The sequence below is a fragment of the Microcaecilia unicolor genome, chromosome 6 (assembly GCF_901765095.1).
Source record: "Microcaecilia unicolor chromosome 6, aMicUni1.1, whole genome shotgun sequence".
NCBI lineage: Eukaryota > Metazoa > Chordata > Amphibia > Gymnophiona > Siphonopidae > Microcaecilia > Microcaecilia unicolor.
Window position 1 is genome coordinate 262,020,809 of NC_044036.1, and position 22,027 is coordinate 262,042,835.

A 22,027-nucleotide genomic window follows, 5' to 3' on the forward strand; every position below is an offset into this window, starting at 1 on the left:
TTTGTCTGTGCCCGCTCCCTCATATGAAAAATTGCAAAGGCAGGTGTCACCTTATAGACTAACCAGTTTATTGAAGCATTAAATGTATTGATTAATCCATAAGGTATCACTTAAGGCCTCTATTATTTTTATTATACCAGATTTACCAATTTATTGACTATCCCTTTGAAAATTTTTATCATTTCCTTGTGGTGCTGGAAATGGCTTGTTAGAGAAAGTTGATCCAATAATACTGTCTAGCAATCCTCTAGAAGATCATCTAGTACTGTCTGGTAATCATTTTAGGTCATGATTTTATACGTGCCTATACTAGTAATACATACATGTGCATGCTCTTGCTTTGAAAATTATCCCAGAAGTGCCTGCACACAGGACTGTACCAAGCTATAGTTGCATCCTGTTTGACTCACTCACTGGCATCCCCCACCAAACCAATTTCATCACCACCAATGAGAGAAGACAGTTTGGAGCAATTTTTGCACTTTTTTTTTTGTTACATTTGTACCCCGCGCTTTCCCACTCATGGCAGGCTCAACTTTCTATATTTGCACCCTGTGTGACTGCTCTGCTTGCACAGCCCTTGGTAGACTGCTGACACCTGCTACTTTGTACTGGCATCCACCTGAAAACTATGTGCCAACTATTACCCACCTTGGACAGATATGTTTTTGGATGACCAAGCTATAAAACTGTAGAAATATATATATATATATATATATATATCTATCTATATATATCTATATATATATATATATATATATATATATATATATATATATATATATATATATTGACCTTATTTTTTGAGGGTAGCAGTGACTCTCATATTTTGCACAGTAACCTCAAAGAGCCATATTTACTGAAGTAGTATGGTGGAAAGATATGACTTTTAACCCTTTCCATTCTTATCATTTTGGGGCCAGTTTTCAGTTGGCCTCCTTATGCCTAAGGTTATCAGCTGAAACTTAGATAACAATCCCATGCTCAATGTCAACTCTCATGTCTCTGACTAAACCCCACCCCTGGGGTCACCAGACATTATGGGAGAAGACTGACAAAATAATAGGGCTAGCCAGGTAAGAGCTGCACAGTTTTGATATTTCACAGAAAACAAAATTACTTACCTGTAGCAGGAGTTTTTTCCGAGGACCGCAGGATGAATATCCACACAGATGAGTGGTGTTGTCCAACAGAGCCCAGCATGGAAACTGCAATCCAGCATCTTATGAAAGCTTTTGAGGGCAGTGCATCATGCATGCATGTGCCTTCCTGCCCACCTTTGTTGTATGGGACCAAGACAGTCTAATGTTATAGCACAGACAATACAACAAGGCCCTAGTTATGCAATTTGACAAGTGCCTTTGATGTGATGGATCATATCTTTTATTAAATTTATTAGACCAATTTGGGATTTGTGAAAAAGTCTTGTCCTGGTCTCAGGGCTCCCTGAAGTCTAGGTCTTACAGAGTAAAAATGTCAGACGTATTATCATCACCTTGGTCTCCAAATTGTGGAGTGCCACAAGGCTCACCCCTATCTCCAATATTATTTAATGACATGATGGCTCTGCTAGGGGAGAGACTTGATTCAATGGGATTCCATCCTTTTATCTGCGTGGATGATATCACTATTTACATCCCTTTTCGAGGTGACATCCATGGAATTCTATATAGGGTTAAAACTGGCCTTGATTTAATGGAATCCTGGGCCTCTGAATTCAGGCTAAACTTAAATCGGGAGAAGACTACATTTTTGGTAATAACTAATCTGTTTGACTATGATCCTTGCAGCAATTTTAGCACTGACTGTATTTTTTATCCTTTGGTGTCCACTCTAAAAATTTTAGGGGTTGTTGTTGATTGGCACTTAACTTTTCAATCTCAGGTACCCTCAGTGGTTACTAAATCTTTTAAATTACTTTGGAAGCTGAAGCACATTAGACCTTTTTTTTAATTGATATTTCAGATTACTTGTCCAATCTCTTGCCTTGACCCAATTTGATTATTGTAATTCTATCTACGAAGAGTGTAAAGAATGTATCTTAAGGAAACTGCAAACTGTCCAGAATACTGCGGCTAGACTTGTTATGCATGTATCACGCTTTGAGAGGGCTACTCCTTTGATGATACATTTGCATTGGCTTCCCATAAGGGCCAGGATTGTATTTAAAATCTGTGCTCTCATATTTCAGATTCTGTTTGGTATTGCCCCTGACTATATGTTGCCCCTTGTTACTTTGCCTTCATGCAATTCAATCTTTGCTGCAAGAGACTACCTGCATCTTTATTTTCCTACCTGTAAGAAAGTAGTTCATAAATCTATATATTTAGCTACTTTTTCATACCAAGGTACTAAATGGTGGAAATTCTTTGCCGAAAAATATAAGATCCCAACATGACTATTTGGTTTTTCATAAGTTTTTGAAATCTTTCCTTTTCAAACAATTTCTGTCAATTGATCCTGGTGCCTAATCTCCCCCTTCCATTCTCCCCATTATGCTTTATTATTGAATTTTTTATATATGTATGATTCTTTCCTTATTGGTATGTGTGGGTTTATGTATTTTGTTTCATAGTTTGTAATGACTTCTTTTTAGCTTGTTAGCCACATTGAACTCAAAATTGTACAAATAAAATGTGGGGTATAAATGTCATAATTAATTAATTAATAACCCCAAGAGAGGTAAGCAGGTCAGTTTGGATATTCATCCTGCTGTCCTCACACCTGTTACAGGTGAGTAACTTCACTTTCTCTGAAGACAAGCAGGATGAAAGTACCACACTGATGGGAACCCCTAGCTATCAAGCTGTCTGAAATGAAAAAAAAGGGAGAAAAAAGTTTACAACAAGCAAGACCTAATGAATAACTGGAAACATGAATAACTGGAAGAGGAGAATGAGCCAGAAGTGGACTGGGATTGCGACTTGATGGTGTCAGTTCATTTTAAAGAGGTCCGCAACCTCTTCCACCTTGTTACCCAGTACAGAACATACACCAGTTTCTCCTGAACTGCTGGTTCTAAGTCTAAAGCATACAGTCAGGCAACTCTGCACATTCCACATGACACCACATCAAAAGTATCATAGGTTGCCCTGGCCATGTGCTTTTTGTATTCCTGTTGCTTGCCTACTAGCTGGTGAAGTTCAACAGCCTTCATTGGAGGCAGAGTATGTACTCTGAAACACTGCTCACTAAATTCTGCAAGTGCATGCTCATGAACAGCAGGTAAGAATCTGACTGATATTCAGCTGGATTTTTAAAATGCTGACTGGAATTACATCACCAACATTACAGGCTCATAAAGATCTTTGTGAGTCTGTGATGTTGGCGATGTGATTCCAGTCCTTCCCTGAGGCAGCAATTTTAGATTGTGAAATGGGATTCCTGTCATAACTATGTACTGAAATAGCAGTGGTGCATGCTGAAGATTCATTCATTCAAGTATTTTTATACCACTTAGACCTAAGCAATTTACAATTTCATTTTACAGGTACTGAATCTGTCTCTAGTGGGCTCACAATCTAAGTAGTACATTGTACTATTGTTGTACCTGGGGCAACGGAGGGTTAAGTGACTTGCCCAGGGTCACGAGGAGCTGCAGAGGGAATTAAACCTGGTTCCCCGGGATCTCAACCTACTGCTGACCATCAGGCAGCAGTGGGAATTGAACGCAATTCCCCAGGTCCGCAACCTACTACACTAACCATTAGGCCATGACTCCACTACAAGATGAGATAAGTGTTTTGGGGGTTTTTTGCTTTAAAATTTTGTGAAGCCCAATCAAAGTGAATGGGCTCTGTCGGCATTACTGCACAGGAAGCCACTAGCGCGGCTTGATAAAAGAGGCCCTAAATTTGCTGATGACACAAAATTATTCAAAGTTGTTAAATTGCAAGAGGATTGTGAAAAATTGCAAGAGAACCTTATGAGACTGGGCATCCAAATGGCAGATGACCCATAATGTGAGCAAGTGCAAAGTGATGCATGTGGAAAAGAGGTTCCAGTTTAGGAGTCACCACCAGGGAAAGACTCTAGGGGTCATTGTTGATGATACACTGAAACCCTCTGCTCAGTGTGCAGTAGCAGCTAAGAAATCAAATAGAATATTAGGAATTATTAGGAAAGGAATGGAAAACCCTTGACGTCTCTTTGCCACACTGAACTCTCTCCTCAAAGTGCTTTCACCTCCAACCCCCCTTCACTTTCCCCCCAGACTCTGGCTGAGTACTTTCATGATAAGGTTCACAAGATTAAACTTGAATTCTCAACCAGGTCACCTCCATCTCTCCTTCCCTTAGTCCATTCTCTCAACCCTCCAACTCCTGCCTCCTGTTCTTCCTTTTCTGAAATCACTGAAGAGGAAACTACACATCTTATTTCCTCCTCAAAACTAACTAGCTGTTCCTCTGATCCTATTCCCACCCATCTGCTTAACACTATCTCTCCTAATGTCATCCCTTTTATCTGTCATATCCTCAATCTTTCACTATCCACTGTGACTGTTCCTGATGGCTTCAAACATGCCGTAGTCAAACCACTCATTAAAAAAACCTTCACTGGACCCTACCTATCCTTCCAACTATCGCCCCATCTCCCTCCTCCATTTCCTATCCAAGATACTTAAACGTGCTGTTCACCGCCGTTGCCTTGACTCTCTTTAATATCAAGCTATTCTTGATCCACTTCAATCTGGCTTTCGCCCCCTTCATTCAACCGAAACAGCGCTTGCTAAAGTCTCCAATGATCTATTCCTGGCCAGATCCAATTCTCATCCTTCTCAATCTATCTGCTGCTTTTGACACTGTTGATCACAGCCTACTCCTTGATACGCTGTCCTCACTTGGATTTCAGGGCTCTGTTCTTTCTGGTTTTCTTCTTATCTCTCCCAGCATACCTTTAGTGTATAATCTAGTGGATCCTCCTCTACTTCTATCCCACTGTCAGGTGGTGTACCTCAGGGATATGTCCTGAAACCTCTTCTTTTCTCCATCTATACTTCTTCCCTTGGTACTCTGATCTCATCCCATGGTTTTCAGTATCATCTTTATGCTGATGACTCCCAGATCTACCTCTCCACAACAGAAATCTCAGCTGAAATCCAGCCCAAAGTATCAGGCTGCCTGTTTGACATTGCTACCTGGATGTCTCAGCGCCATCTGAAACAAAACATGACCAAGACTGAGCTTCTTATCTTTCCCCCTAAACCAACCTCTCCTCCTCCCCCAGTCTCTATTTCTGTGGATAACACTCTCATCCTTCCTGTCTCATCAGCTCGTAACCTCCCTCTCCTTCTCAGCACATATTCAGCAGACTGCTAAAACCTGCTGTTTCTTTCTCCATAATATCACCAAAATTCACCCTTTCCTTTCTGAGCAAACTATCAGAACCCTCATCCACACTCTTATCACCTCTCGCGTAGACTATTGCAACTTGCTTCTCACAGGTATCCCACTTAGCCATCTCTCTCCTCTTCAATCTGTTCAAAATTGTGCTGCACGACTAATATTCCACCAGTTTTGTTATGCTCATATTAGCGCTCTCCTGAAGTCACTTCACTGGCTTCCTATTCATTTTCGCATACAGTTCAAACTCCTCTTATTGACCTATAAGTGCATTCACTCTACAGCTCCTCAGTACCTCTCCACTCTCATCTCTCCCTACATTCCTCCCCGGGAACTCTGTTCACTGGGTAAATCTCTCTTATCTGCACCCTTCTCTTCCACTGCTAACTCCAGATTTCATTCCTTTTATTTTGCTGCACCATATGCCTGGAAAAGACTTCCTGAGCCGGTACGTCAAGCTCCATCTCTGGCCATCTTCAAATCTAAGCTAAAAGCCCACCATTTTGATGCTACTTTTAATTCCTAACCCTTATTCACTTGTTCAGAACCCTTATTTTATCATCCTCACTTTAATATTCCCTTATCTCTTGTTTGTCCTATTTGTCTGTCCTAATTAGATTGTAAGCTCTGTGGAGCAAGGACTGTCTCTTCATGTTCAAGTGTACAGAGCTGCGTACGTCTAGTAGCACTTTAGAAATGATAAGTAGTAGTAGTAGTAAAACAAGAATGAGACTGTTATAATGCCTTTGTATTGCTCCTTGGTGCAACCACACCTCCAATATTGTGTGCAATTCTGGTCACCACATCTCAAAAAATATATATTAGTATTAGAAAATATACAGAAAGGGAAACAAAAATGATAAAGAGGATGGGACAATGTCCCTTTGAGGAAAGGCTACAGCGGCTAGGGCTCCTCAGCTTGGAGAAGAGATGCCTGAGGGGAGATATGATAGAGGTCTATAAAATACTGAGATGTCCTTTTACTAAGGTGCGCCAAATAGTGGCCTGTGCTGGTGCAGCGCACCTGCAAAAAAGACCTTTTTTTGGCTGAAAATGGACGTGCAGCAAAATAAAAATTGGCATGCATCCATTTTGGGCCTGAGACCTTACCACCACCCATTCACTTAATCATCAGTGCATGCAATGCTGATTACTGCCCGGTTAGCGCCGCGCGCCATAAAATGTGTAGTGGGCACACGTAAAAATGAAATTACCACCCAGGCCATGCAGTAACCGGGCGGTAGTTCTGAATTGGCACACATTGGGTGTGCTTAGGCGCCTACGCAGCTTAGTAAAAGGGCTCCTGAATGGAGTAGAACAGGTAGACATGAATTGCTTGTTTACTCTTTCCAAAAATACTAGGAATAAGGGGCATTCAATGAAGCTATTAAGTAGTAACTTTAAAACAAAGAAGAGAAAGTATTTCTTCACTCAACATGTAATTAAACTCTAGAATTCGTTGTTAGAAATGTGGTAAAAGCAGTTAGCTTATCATGGTTTAAAGAAGGTTTGGATAATTTCCTATAAGAAAAGTCCATAAGCAATTATCAAGATGCACTTGGGAAAATCCACTACTTTTTTCTAGGATAAGCAGCAAAATATCTGTTTTATTGTTTTGGGTTTCTACCAGGTACCTGGATTGGCCACTGTTTGAAGCAGGATACTGGGCTAGATGAAAATTTTTTCTGACCCAGTATGGCTGTTCTTCTTATGTAAAGGGAATAGAAGGCACTGGCCCCATGCAAACACTTACACAAGGAAAGAAAAATTGCACGAAAAGCTGGAGAAATAAACGCCAATATTTCAGATATGCAAGCTGAGGGAAGATCAGAGGAATCACAACCACTCTGCTCTGCATAAAAGAGAAGACTGGCTTAGACTGGCTTGGTCCCACATGATGGCGGGCAGGAAGGTGCAAACATGCATGGTGCACCATCCTTAGAAGCTTCCATAAGATTCTGGGGAGCAGTTCCCACGCAGGGCTCCAGAAGATGTCACCCATCAGTGTGGTATTTTGTTGTCAGAGAAATATTCTAACAAAAATAGTTTGTTGGCTCCCTCTTTGAAACGCTCTCTGCTTATGGAGGTCAATGTTGTTACTTTATCTTTATGGCTGGTATTCTTTATTCTTTCTCTTTATGCTTTTTTATCGATTTTATTTGTAAACCGTTTTGATTTTAGGTAAGGTGGTATGTTAAATAACAATAAATTAAACTAAACTAAACTAAAATTCTACTTCCAATGAGTTGATCTGAATGTTATCTTCCATAGATATAGAATTGCAGAATTATGAAAAAGAAACCTTCATTTTCAAGTTCTAGGAAATTCAATAAGGGTCATCATTTTCTCCTTACAAAAATAGATACCCACCTGATATTTAAGTTTGCCGTCCTTAAAAAGCCTTAGTGCATACTGACGATCCAGAGTGTCCCCATATATATGACTGAGGTCTACCTGCAAAGATAAGTGCAGAATCTTATCAGAAATGGCACAGTTTATAACGGATAGCTTGAATGGCACCCCATAAGAAATGAAACTAAAAGGTGGTGTAAAATGTGTCATGAAATATATGAGATACCATATTAGTGAGTGATGAATTAAGATGAATGAGTGAAAGAACAAATCATTTAATCTAAATATCATGTGGAAAATCATTTGTGACCAGCATTCCTTATTACAAATGTGAAATAGAATAAACATCTTTTACTAGTATAATTTATGTCACATTTTGCACCACCAGCTTCATTTTTTATGGATTCTTATTTACTCATTCACATTACTTTTCAATGTATTTATGGTACTCTAAATCTATGACATGTTAAGGTGCACAGTTTATATGTATTTTATGAGCTTCACTTTAGGGTCTTAATTTATGTGTTGAGTTTATGTAGATTCTTTCTGTGTGAAGCGTATATGTTTGTATTATTTTAACAGACCCCTGATGCAGGCATTCATGCCGAAACATGGCCCATGTTGGGTCTTGGAATAAAGATTTGCTTGCTATCCCAATTTCAAAGACCCTTGGTGTTTTGTTGTTGTTGTTGCTTTGTCTTATGTACTTCAGATTCCCTTTATTCTCTTGGCTACTTGTACAAATCTATGAGCATCAGAAAAATTATCTACATAAATCTGAAACTTGTTTTGCTGCCTGTGCTGGTGTGACAGCAGGGGGCAATTGAACCTATGGAGATGAGAATCCCTAACAACCTGCTTTAGATCCAGGTTTGGATCTGACTGCTACTTTTGTTTTTCATACAATCTGGATTTATTCAAATTGGTTCAGTTTTAAATGATTATTCAGATTCTAATTTCTTAAAATATTCAAATTCAAATCTATATGCAAACTTGCAGGTGTTTGCAACTAACCTTGTCCATACTTCAGAGAAATACGGAGATTCAAGTGGAGTTGAGCATGGATCCAGTTTATCCAACTCAAGACACAATTAATTCGATTCATGGCTGGTTCATTTCTGATCATCTGGTCCTACATCCCTATCTCCTCCTCCCCAATTCCATTTCAGCAGGTTTAAAAAAATTAATTTTATATTTCATTTATCCCTATCAGAAACCCTAAAGAACTCCTCTAGAATCAAATAAGCAGATTCCATGTTGACTTACCCCATGTCCCAACCCTTTAGTAAATCCACGGCCCATTCTTCCATATGTCTTGAAAAATTGATGGGTAAAATGTTGAGCAAAGAATGCAAACATAAGATTTGATCCCTGAGGATCAGGAATGAATTGTTTTCTTAGTAAAAACCTTTCTGCAATGATCCAGGGATCAGGAAGTTGCTTCTTTCCTACAAAGAATAAGGAAACACAAGGGACAATGTAAATGTTTTCTACAGGAGATCTTGTGACCTTTATGATACGTTGGGGTTCAACCATTTTCTCAAATTAGAATGCATTATCTCATCCCCTTTCAGCTTCCCCTCTACCCCACCAAAATGGAAATTCAAACTCTCTACCTTACAACTAAGACAAAAACAGCTCACCCAGTAGCACTCTTACTATCTTAATTCCTGCATGCATGAATTGGGTGCGAGGAAAAAATACCAGTGAGATGTGAGTGACTGGATAGTGACAGGTGTTTCAGTTTCAGAAATAGCATTAATGGTCCTAGTTTTCAAACCTTTCTGAGTATAGTCATGGGGTTAATTCTCAAAAGGTTGACTAAAGTTAGAAACTGGGATGATACGAACAAACCCCTGGATTCTATATAGTGTGCCTAGAGATCTGCGCCAAAATCCAGGCGGATTCTACAACAATGCTTGTAACTTAATTGGCTCAAGATAATTAGCATTGATAACAGCACTTAACAAGCAATAATGAGCACTAATTGGCCATATAAAGAATTTCCCCATTCTATAATGCACTGCACCTAACTTCTAACGCATGCAGACAAAAAGGTGTGTGGTAATAGGGGGGGAAATGGACATTTCATGAGCGTTCTGAAATCCACGCTTATAGTTATAGAATTTGGCCCGCTCCGCCTAAATCTACAAGCTGGGATTTACGCCATGTTTCTATTGGTGTAAATGGACTTACGTAGTTTTAGGTGCTGGGATATATACCGCACCTAAATCTAAGTGCCACTTATAGAATACGCTTGAATGGAAATGTTTTCCACACAGATTTTTTAGGCACCGTATACAGAATCCACCCCAAAGTGCAGATTCTGTAATGGCAGCTGCATTCACACGTATCATTATAGAATACTTGCATAAGTCTGCATTTATGCACCTAACTTTAGGCATGAGCAGTTACCCTAGCTCAATGACTGGTGTAAATGCTCACACCTAACTGTAGGCCCCAAATTATTCCCAGCATCATACACAACTCACATATCTTTAACTACTTTGCAAAACACATCATTTTGATAATATGGATCTTCAGATATAACAACACAGATACTGCAAAATCAACTTATCTTAAGTAGCTGAGTGTGAATCGTCATTGATCCAAAATAATTTTTCAAGAATTTTTTGTTTAATTAGCATTGCAGGAAAAAATAAAGCTACGCAGCTTCAAATTTCAAAAACAGTCAGAATCTCTGCTGACATGGCCAGGTTTCATTTTTCTTCTTCAGGGAAGAGGTTCAATTCAATACTAATGAATTGAACCCCTCCCCTGAAGAAGAAAAATGAAACCTGGCCATGATGGCAGAGGTTCTGTAATGGCCAGGCATGCCCCCGACCTGCCCATGCCCGTCCCAGGTCCATGCACCCCTCGAGTTGTGTGCTCTGGAATTTGAGCATGCAACTTAAGATTAGAGACTAATAGCAGTTATACATGTAACCACTAATTGGTGCTTTATTAAGGCCGATTATAGTCTATTATTGCTCGTTAACACCAATTATCAGCTCATTATTAAATTAAGTTACACATGGGGCTATATTCACATGTGCATATTTGTGCATTAGTCACAAATTTGAGCATGAAATGCTTGTTACATTTCAGTGACCTACAAGGGATGCTGTTGTATCTGTAGTCATGGAGGTACTGTTCCCCCATCAAACAGAAGATCTGAGGAGATCCAGCACATTCCTTATTTATCTTTCTCAAGCAAGGTAGCTTCGAAAATCATTGAGTGTGAAGTCTATAAATGAGAAGTGTATTATACTTCATCTTCCATGAAATGAACTAGCATTAGCACTAATTGCTTCATTGTTTTATACCATCTAGATTAGGCTATATCTTAGATACTGCTATACAATTTATCTAGATACAAATGTATTTATTTATTAGGATTTATTTACTGCCTTTTTGAAAGAATTCACTCAAAGCGGTGTACAGTAAGAATAAATCAAACATAAGCAATAGACAATAGTAAAAATATTCAAATAACAACACAAAATATGGCTATGAGGGGCATAATCGACCAGAAACGCCTATCTCCATGGGCGTTAATCTCCGAGAACGGGTCCGTGAAGGGGCGGAGTGAACCGTATTTTTTAAAAAAAATAGACGCCCATGCTTTATTCGCCAAGGTGTGAGCTGGGTGTTTTTGCTTTTCACCGATAATGGAAAATGAAATCGCCCAGCTCAAAAACGAATAAATGCAAGGCATTTGTTCGTGGGAGGGGCCAGGATTCATAGTGCACTGGTCCCCCTCACATGCCAGGACACCAACCGGGCACCCTAGGGGGCACTTTTACAAAAACAAAAAAAAAGGTAAAAGAGCTCCCAGGTGCATAGCACCCTTCCCTTGGGTGTTGAGCCCCCCAAATCCCCCTCAAAACCCACTGCCCACAAGTCTACACCAGTACTATAGCCCTAAGCGGTGAAGGGGGGCACCTACATGTGGGTACAGGGGGTTTGGGGGGGTTGGACGACTAGTAGCATTAAGCAGCACAATTGTAACAGGTAGGGGGGGGATGGGCCTGGGTCCACCTGCCTGAAGTCCACAGCACCCCCTAACAACTCCTCCAGTGAGCTGCATACTGCTGCTTGGGAGGAGGGTATGACATTTGAGGGTGAAAGTAAAAAGTTGTGAAACATCATTTGTTGTGGTGGGAGGGGGTTAGTGACCACTGGGGGAGTCAGAGGAGGTCATCCCCGACTCCCTCTGGGGGTCATCTGGTCATTTAGGGCACTTTTTGGGGCCTTATTCGTCAAAAAACAGGGTCCAGGAAAAGTGCCCTAAATTCTAGCTACAAACGCATCCATTATCGGCGAAGGGCGCCCATCTCTGTTCGGGTGATAACCACGCCCCAGTTCCGCCTTCACCACGCCTCCGACACTCCCCCGTCAACTTTGTCCGCATCCGCGACGGAGTGCAGTTGAAAGCGTCCAAAGTTCGGCTTTCGATTATGCCGCTTTATTTGTTTTTGTGAGAAGAACGCCCATCTCCCGATTTAGGTCGGAACTTGGGCGTTATTCTCATTCGATTATAAGCAGGATAGTATACTACTTACAATGTCAACACAATACGTAATAGAACATTTTAATAGACATCATAGGGTATAAGCAAAGATGGAACATATAGATAGGTAAGAAAGTAAGAGGAGTATAAGGTGACTAATTTAAAGAAAGTTTCACATGAGGTTAGGGAGATAATTAAATATTTTCTCAGCTAGGGTAGGAGTGGATAAACATGTCCTGCTGCAGTATGTGCCACTTGTGTCACTCCTTGTGTGTGTGAGAGACTAAGAAGTTAGTTACTTCTTCCATTAAAAGCCTGGTTGAAGAGCCAAACTTTCACCTGTTTTCTGAAGTAGAGATAGTCTTCTGTTAAGCGGAGCCTTTCAGGGAGTGTATTCCAGAGTGTGGGGGCTACTCCAGAGAAGGCTCGCTTGCGGGTATCACATCATGTAATGTCTTTTGGAGAGGGTGTGGTTAGGGATACCCCTTGGGAGGACCTTAATGTCCTTGAAGGTGTGTAGAGAGTCATCCTGTTCTTCAAGTACTTGGGGCCATTTCCTTTAAGGGCCTTGAAAATCAGGCATAGAGTTTTAAATTTAGCTCTGTATTGTAGTCTTATCAGTTTTGCTCTATTTGCTTCAGCCAATTGTGCTTTACCACCTTGTTCCCTAGCGCTATGAGATCTCCAAAGTACGTATGGGCATTCGGTCCGTGGTTTTGATGCAAACAATCTTATGCACTAACTCAATTTTACGTGTATAAAATTTCTGAATTAATGTGTATAAAGTTGATTTATAAGCATTAAAAACTATACTCACATCAATCAAATTTACTCTCAATAATTAACAAAAAAATGGACCCAAAAACAAACCAAAATATTTTTCTGTGTGCATCCCTTACTGAGAAGTTCACAGACCAATATTTCAACAGGAGATCTCCATGGAAAATTGGCTGCTGAAGCATGTACAGTTAGTTGCAAAGTAATAACACTGTTCTCCCTGATTGTGTACTATACCAATGTTCCAAGGCAGTATTAAAGAGTACTATTTATTACTGATTATTTTTCTGGTGAAAGATTAAAATTGAGATGGTGGTGTAGACCTGGAACAGATTTCCAGAGAAGACTTTAGAAGCCACAACAGTGGCAGAATTCAAGCATACATGAGACAGAGACAAAGGGACACTGTGGGCAGGGGAATGGAGGCCACAGATCAAGTACAATCTGTGAGGGCACAGGGGGTGAGCACAAATAAACACACACTGGGTGACCTAATGGCCCTTTTCTGCCATAATCTTCATCATCTTCTTCCTCAATGAAGCACTTCCTCCTCTGTTGATATTAATAAAGATCTCAGGGCCCTTTTCTCATTTATAAGAGTTTTAAGCTGAGTCTTGGCTACAACGCTTATTGTTTCCTGGTGAATTCCTTCATGTATAATTTGCTTGTTAATCTAATTAGCAGTTTAGCTGTTTCCTCAGGATTATGTGGAGTAAGTTACAATAGTTGAACTATATGTTTGATTAGGGCATCACTGATCCTGACATTGCTAACTTGACCGTGGCTACGCTGTCAAAGTATTGCAAATGATGACCAGTCATACATAACCATCTTTGAACAAGGCAGTATGCCATATTCCACAGTTTAGGATCTGGATTTCAGAATTGTGACACCTAGAAGAAATCATTCCTGTTCTTTAGCTCTCCAGAGGGGAGAGAAATGTTTTATATGTGCTGAAGAGTGCTAGAACCTAGAAGTACATTTTGTCCTGAAACATTTCCCATTATTCCCGTGAACATAAAGTTGAAAGAAATTACACAATTAAACCAGTTCGTGAGTTTGTCCACTTTCTCCTAGAGGAAAAAAGCACAAGTCTATAACAGTGTGATAGCTCTTAAGAAAACAAGTCAGAATATGCTAATAAACAATATATCAAAGAAATATAAATATTTGTCCTAATCTCTAAACAATGTATTAAACATCAGGCAAATGTTCTTGAATTATAAAGCTAGCAGCATTGAGCTACTCAATACTATGTTTAGTTAATAGCTCTGCATTTCCTCTGATCCAGTTGTCAACCTGCCATGTCTGAACTCTATATTGAGCAGTCATTGTACAATCAAATCTTTGAATATTTCACCTCCTGTTAACCTGATTTAAAAGGATAATTTCCATCTGGTTTTCTTATTCTCTTCTAGAATTCATGCTCAGTTCAGTTCCATTGTGGCCAGTTTCTTCTCTATCTATGAATCTACTTAATCTTTTTCCTAGTGTTTCTCTGTTTTTTCCATGCATAAAGTAGCTCTTTGTATGGAAGTTGGTTTTCAAAGATGATCCCAAGTGTAAAATAGTGCTGTGGGAATGGGCTATTTAAAAATTGTTCTCACTCTGTGTATGGATAAAAGTCTGTGCATTGTTCAGGTCTTTATCTGCCGCCTTCTACTAATGTTCTCTCTACAATGCTGTGCCTTTAGCCACATTTAGCAGAGGTGTTACCAGGGTGGGGTTAGGATGGACCTTGAATCAATGCACCTGCTTTTAAATTTTCAAAAGTATGCACACTGGTGAGAAAAGGTTCCCAATAGACAAGGTCTGCAGGTGCTTTGTCCTCTGATAATTTTCAAAGTGCAAATATTCAGGGCCCCTTTTACTAAGCCATGTAAGCCCAATGCATGCCAAAATGAACTTACCACCTGACTGCAGTGTGGCTCTTGGGGTAATTTCATTTTTGGCGTGTGTCCGCTACACGCGTCTGAAAAATATTGTTTATTTTCTGGCGCACGTAGCGGTCGCACACCAAGTGGCATCTGACGGGTGTAGGTCATTACCGCACAAATTCTTTACTGCTAGGTCTGTGGATGGCGGTAAGGTCAGAAACCCAAAATGGATGCACAGCAATTTTGATTTTGCTGCACGTACATTTTCGGGAAAAACAAAAAGAGGGCTTTTTTACAGGCACGCTGAAAATAATTCTGCGCGCACCCAAAACCCACGCCTACACTACTGCAGGCCACTTTTTACCATGGCTTTTTAAAAGGAACCCTCAGTTTGTAATATGTATGAGTAAATGGTACCCATGAACTTTACAGTTATGTGGGCTGTATGAAAATGATCCACTCTAGGTATAAAAAGTCAATCCTGGCCAATCTTGGTTTGTTTTTCTCCTCCAAATATTCTAGCTCTCTCATCTCTTATTGTAGCTCCAACTAATGGAATCATTAGCCTTCCTGCAAAGTTAATTTTTTTTCTGTTCAATCTCTACCTCCAGCAGCAGGTAATCTGTTGAGGGCTTAATCCATTCCCTAACAGCAAAATGACCCTCATATAGTTATCATTTTTCTTGTGGTCACAGGAGGGCACTAGAGGATCTAGAACTGGAAAAGGCAACTCTAGTCTTCAAGTACTGCAAGCAAGTTGGAGTCTAGGAAACTATGACAGGATGCAGTTTGAAGCAACTGTATGAGGCTTCACCGTGAATTTTTGGCTTCTCCTTACCAGGATTCTGACTCTCGGGTTTCTTGCTCATTTGAGAGTCATCCAGAATTATGCTTTAAGAAGGAGAGAAAAGACATTCAGGAGAGGAATGAATCCAGAGTGTCTAGTTCTGAAGAAGTTCTTCACCCAAGAGAGTTACAATAGTGGTTTTTACTAAGGTGAGTCGTTTCAAGAAGTCAGAAGAAAACCACTGGAAAAAAAGGATCTCATTCTGACAGAGAATGTATCCTGTGAGTCACAGAATTAAAGAGGAGGAGGAGACAAAGAAATCAGCAGAGTGAATGAAGTGGCACTAAGAGTGCCCCCAACAGCTTACAGAATCCCTGGGAGTACATAAGTATTGCCATACTGGGAAAGACCAAAGATCCATCACAGTGGCTTAGCCAGACCTGACATTTTCAGTGGGCCCAGAGCTAATGTGGGTGGGCACTATGTATGTATAGGTGTGAGTATTGTTTCTTGGGATACTCCTAAATAATGCCTTATAATGCACTTGATCAAGGCTATTCTTAGCAAGTGCGGGGCCCTGTGCAGACCAATTTGATGGGGCCCCACCCCAGCTCCGCCCCCACCCTAGCTCCACCTAAGTTCCACCCACACCCTAGCTCCACCCCCACCCTAGCTCCAGGGCCGGCCATCCCCTCCGAGCTCCAGGACCATCCCCTCCGTCCGAGCTCCAGGGCCCGGCCCCCCTCCGAGCTCCAGGGCTCCTCCCTCCTTCCCAGCTCCAAGTCCCCCCTCCTTCCCAGCTCCAAGTCCTCCCTCCCAGCTCCAAAGCCTCCCTCCCTCCCTGCCAGCTCCAAGGCCTCCCTCCTTCCCTGCCAGCTCCAAGGCCTCCCTCTTGTGTATAGTGGGTATGTTGTTGGTATTTGTGAGGGGGATGGTTAGTGTTTGGTGGATTATGGACAGTGTGTAGATTAGTAGGAGTAGTTTGGTGGTGATCATTTTGGTGCTGTCTCTTTTTGGGCTGTTGTATATTCGGGTAGTAGATTATCCACTGTGTGCAGGGTTATTACTGCACTCTGTGGGTGAAGGTGGAACAGGTATCTCTAGGAGCGCACGTCTAGTGGGCCATGTGTAGGTTGTCTTTATCAGTCATTTCTTTATGTGCTTGGGTAAGAAAGAAGGAAGTTTTTACTTTAGGAGTCAACCTTACTCCTATGATCGTCTTTTCAAGGCCATCTTGAATTCAGCATAGAATATTCAATATAGAATCTGTTATACTCCTTAAGGTGTAGCCAAAGCCAAGTATTCATGACCTGGGTTTTAAGGTGAACTTGGTAAGGTCCAATGCTTATTTGTGGGATGAACAGTATAAAATCTGTGTTACTCCCTTAGGATGTAGCCAGGTAATTGTGACCTGGGTTGGTCACTGTAATCAGGATCCTGGCCTCGATGGAACTATAGTCTGTCCCAGTGTGGTCACTCTTAAGTTTAGGGTTTGTTTGTTTTTTTGTTTTATTTTGTTTCTTTATTTCCAATCCCGACTCTTTAAGCAAGTTATTTTTTTATTAGATGGGCACTATCGCAGGTGAGGCTAGGTCTGGTTCACAGCCCTTCAAGTTTTAGACATATACAGTGCAGGAGGCTATTGCTTTAAGGCCTACTTCTCCTGCCAAGAAGGTTCCTGTCTCCCTCGTGTGCTATCCAGACTTACCCTGGTTCTCCGCTGTCTGGACTCCCGTGGCTCCTCAGCTGTGAAATCCCAGTCTCCTGGAGTCCCACCTGCGGTCTCTCCACTCTTCGCAGAAGTTCAGTCACAGGCAGTCCGCACGCCTTTGTCTCCTGCCCGTGGACGCCGATCCCAGCACGGCCGTCGGATTGTGTGGGGGCACAGGTCCAGCAGGGCACAGACTTCTCGGGCTCTTGTGGCGGGATTCAGGCGTTGCCGCCGAGAGTTGTCCTCATCCGTTTCTGCTGCCGCGTGCACGGCATTAGCTGCGTTCCTCCTCTCCTCGTAGTTTGGGTGGGCGGCCTACCAACCGGTGCTCCTTTCAGCGTGGGCTGAGGTCAGGGCCGTCGCTGTCCATCCCGTGATATCCTGAGGTATGGATGCACGTCAGCCGGCGCCCCCGCACTGTGCTGCGGAGGTTGGTGGCGCTGCTGTCCGTTTTTAAAATTCAAAGGGAGTGGGACTGGAACTCGGGCGGTCGGGGGCAGGGCGGAGGCGCGCCACACGGGGGCCCCCTTGAGCGCAAGGCCCTATGCGGTCGCCTCGGTCGCCTCACCCTAAGACCGGCCGTGCACTTGATGATGGATTTTTAATATACAGTCTGGCCCACAGCTGTCCTACATCAACATAAACCACGTACTACTACTACTACTACTACTACTACTATTTAACATTTCTAAAGCGCTACTAGGGTTACGCAGCGCTGTACAATTTAACATAGAAGAACAGTCCCTGCTCAAAGAGCTTACAACATACATATTCGGAACCTATGTTGCAAATCTTAACACCACCAATTCTGAACACTCAAATACCAATAACTGCACCTTTAAAAAGGCAGCAGTGAATATACACAATAGCAATACATGTCTCACTGAAAAGCCAGACAAGTCAGAGTCAGACTAATAGAGATCCCCATGCACACCAAATGCCAGCAGAATCTCTTACCTCAGTCACAGGCAGAATGCAGATCAACCATCATTAAATGCAGAATAAAGGACCAAGAATTTGAAATTGTCCTGGAGCCCGGCATCAGCCCTACCCTTCCCTTTCTATCTGCCCTACCGTACCCCCCACTCCTCCCAGTAGCCTAGCGTCAGCCCTGCCCCTTACCCATACCCCCTAGTCTGGCATCTGCCCTGCCCTTCCCAATCTCTCTCTCCCCCCATCCTGATGTACACCAGCATTAAATATAAAACCTTTTTATTTTATAAACATATCCTGGGTACTACAGAATCCACCCCCATCCAGAAACCCACCAGCATTTATATTTAATGTTGGTGGATTTCTGGGTGGGGGTGAGCTCTGCACTGCCCAGGTAAAACAAAAAAAAGTTTTATATTTAAATATTTTTTTAAACCTGGGTAGTGCAGAGCCCACCCCCACCCAGCAACCCAACAGCAATACACAAACTAAAAAAAGTTTCCTGTTACCTGGTTGGTCTTCAGCTTCATATAGAAGTCTACTGCCCTGATGATTGTGTATGTGGGTGTCTGGGTTCTAGGAGCACACTCCTTGGTGTGCTGTGTGTCTGGCTGGTATGGGGGGAGACCCGAGCCGTAGCAGACCAGTGTGTACGGGCTGCGGGGGGAGGGGGACAGTGTGAACGTGGACCGAGACAGGCAGTGTGTGTGATTGGGCTGTGGGGGGACACAGGCGCTGTGTGCATGGGCCGGGAGGGCCAGGCACTGTGTGCGCAGGCTGCAGAGGGGAGACAGGCGCTATGTGCGCTGACCGGGGAGATCAGGCGTTGTGTGCGTGGGCCAGGGGAGGGGGGCCAGACGTTTTGTGCACGGCCCACGCCTGCGGGTCTGGGAGCAGACTCCAGCTAGCAGCATGCAGCAGCAGATACAGCTGCATAACAAAGCAAGTCCTGGTAACCGATTTCCTGAATACTGCAGCAACAATATAAAAGGCAGGCAGGAAGGCTTCTCTTTGCTTGCCGTCACAGGCCTGGAGGCTTCCACATGGCTGCATGCTGCTGTGCAGCCTAACCAGGGCTTAAGAAGACAGGATCAGAGAGACTGGTACCGATTGGCGGGTCAGAGAGACAAGACAAGTACCGATTGGTGGGTCAAAGAGACTGGGTGGGCCTGAGCTGAGATTGGGTGGGCCTGGGCCCACCCAGGCCCAACCGTAGCTATGCCCCTTGTCCATCAAGCCCAGCATCCTGTTTCCAACGGTGGTCAATCCAGGTCACAAATACCTGGCAAGATCCCAACAAAGTACAAAACATTCTATACTGCTTAACCAAGAAATAGTGGATTTTCCCCAAGTCCATTTAATAATGGTCTATGGACTTTTTCTTTAGGAAGCCTTTCAAACATTTTTTAAACTCCGCTAAGCTAACTGCCTTTTCCACATTCTCTGGCAACGAATTCCAGAGTTTAATTACACATTGAGTGAAGAAAATTTTTCTCTGATTCATTTTAAATTTACTACATTGTAGCATCATCGCATGCACCCTAGTCCTAGTATTTTTGGAAAGCGTAAACAGACGCTTCACATCTACTCCACTCATTATTTTATAGACCTCTATCATAACTCCCCTCAGTTGCCTTTTCTCCAAGCTGAAGAGCCCTAGCTGTCTTAACCTTTCCTCATAGGGAAGTCGTCCCATCCCCTTTATCATTTTCGTTGCCCTTCTCTGCACCTTTTCTAATTCCACTATATCTTTTTTGAGATACAGCGACCAGAATTGAACACAATATTCAAGGTGCGGTCGCACCATGGAGCGATACAAAGGCATTATAACATCCTCATTTTTGTTTTCCATTCCTTTCCTAATAATACCTAACATTCTATTTGCTTTCTTAGCCGCAGCAGCATACTGAGCAGAAGGTTTCAATGTATATTCATCAACGACACCTAGATCCCTTTCTTGGTCTGTGACTCCTAACGTGGAACCTTGCATGACGTAGCTATAATTCGGGTTCCTCTTTCCCACATGCATCGCTTTGCACTTGCTCACATTAAACTTCATCTGCCATATAGATGCCCTGTCTCCCAGTCTCGTAAGATCCTCTTGTAATTTTTCACAATCCTCCCGCGATTTAACGACTTTGAATAACTTTGTGTCATCAGCAAATGTTTGTTCACCCCTTCAAAGAAATGTAGTAGATTGGTGAGGCAAGATTTCCCTTCACTAAATCCATGTTGACTTTGTCTCATTAATCCATGCTTTTGAATATGCTCGGTAATTTTGCCCGGCACTGACGTCAGACTCATCGGTCTATAATTTCCCAGTTCTCCTCTGGAACCTTTTTTAAAAATCGGCATTACATTGGCCACCCTCCAATCTTCCGGTACCACGCTCAATTTTAAGGATAAATTACATATTACTAACAATAACTACGAAAGTTCATTTTTCAGTTCTATCAGTAGCCTCATAGGAATTCTGAAGTCAGAGGAAGTCCTTTCTCGCTGATGAACTGTGTTTATGACTATTTGGAATTTTGCTATAAACATTCAGGATGGACAGCCTAGAAATCTTTGTTCTGTTTTGGTTTTCATGTCATTTTCACCATTGTTCATTTTGTTTTGTTTTGATTAGTCTTCTTTTCATTTGGGGGGCAATGTTGTTAAGGGTGTGCATTCTTTCAAAATTCTGTGCCCTCTTTGCAAAGAGGTCACACTATCTGCAAAGATTATGCACTGTTTGCGAGGAGGGCACAGTATTTCAGAAAGAGTGCATGCTCTTTGGGTCAGTTGTCAGTATGGGCTACTGTTAAGACATGTTATTTTACCACTAAGCCATATTATTTTAGCATATAAGTCTCATTTTATGTAATAAGACTTAGATGCTAATAACAGGCGTAACAGTAAAATAACCCATCCTAACAGTAGCCCATATTGATAACTTCCTCCCTTTGCAAATAGTCGTTGCAAATAACAGGTAACTAGGGGAGAACAGTTAATGTACATAAGTACATAAGTAATGCCACACTGGGAAAATACCAAGGGTCCATCGAGCCCAGCATCCTGTCCACGACAGCGGCCAATCCAGGCCAAGGACATCTGGCAAGCTTCCCAAACGTACAAACATTCTATACATGTGATTCCTGGAATTGTGGATTTTTCCCAAGTCCATTTAGTAGCAGTTTATGGACTTGTCCTTTAGGAAACTAACCCCTTTTTAAACTCTGCCAAGCTAACCGCCTTCACCACGTTCTCCGGCAACGAATTCCAGAGTTTAATTACGCGTTGGGTGAAGAAATATTTTCTCCGATTTGTTTTAAATTTACTACACTGTAGTTTCATTGCATGCCCCCTAGTCCTAGTATTTTTGGAAAGCGTGAACAGACGCTTCACAATCCACCTGTTCCATTCCACTCATTATTTTATATACCTCTATCATGTCTCCCCTCAGCTGTCTCTTCTCCAAGCTGAAAAGCCCTAGCCTCCTTAGTCTTTCTTCATCGGAAAGTTGTCCCATCCCCGCTATCATTTTAGTCGCCCTTCGCTGCACCTTTTCCAATTCTACTATATCTTTCTTGAAATGCGGCAACCAGAATTGAACACTATACTCAAGGTGCGGTCGCACCATGGAGCGATATAATGGCATTATAACATCCTCACACCTGTTTTCCATACCTTTCCTAATAATACCCAACATTCTATTCGCTTTCTGAGCCGCAGCAGCACACTGAGCAGAAGGTT

General features: G+C 42.1%; 1 protein-coding gene across 2 annotated transcripts in view; it reads right to left on the minus strand.

The window, feature by feature from the left end:
- Positions 1–22,027, minus strand: part of PTGS1 (prostaglandin-endoperoxide synthase 1) — a 150,275-nt gene that overhangs the window by 49,212 nt on the left and 79,036 nt on the right. For both annotated transcript variants that reach the window (XM_030207297.1, XM_030207296.1), the window contains exons 6-7: positions 8,961–9,142; positions 7,713–7,796 (exon numbers count right to left, since the gene is read on the minus strand). In XM_030207297.1, coding sequence (XP_030063157.1) covers positions 7,713–7,796; positions 8,961–9,142 — 266 coding nt within the window. The remainder of the gene's footprint in view (positions 1–7,712; positions 7,797–8,960; positions 9,143–22,027) is intronic.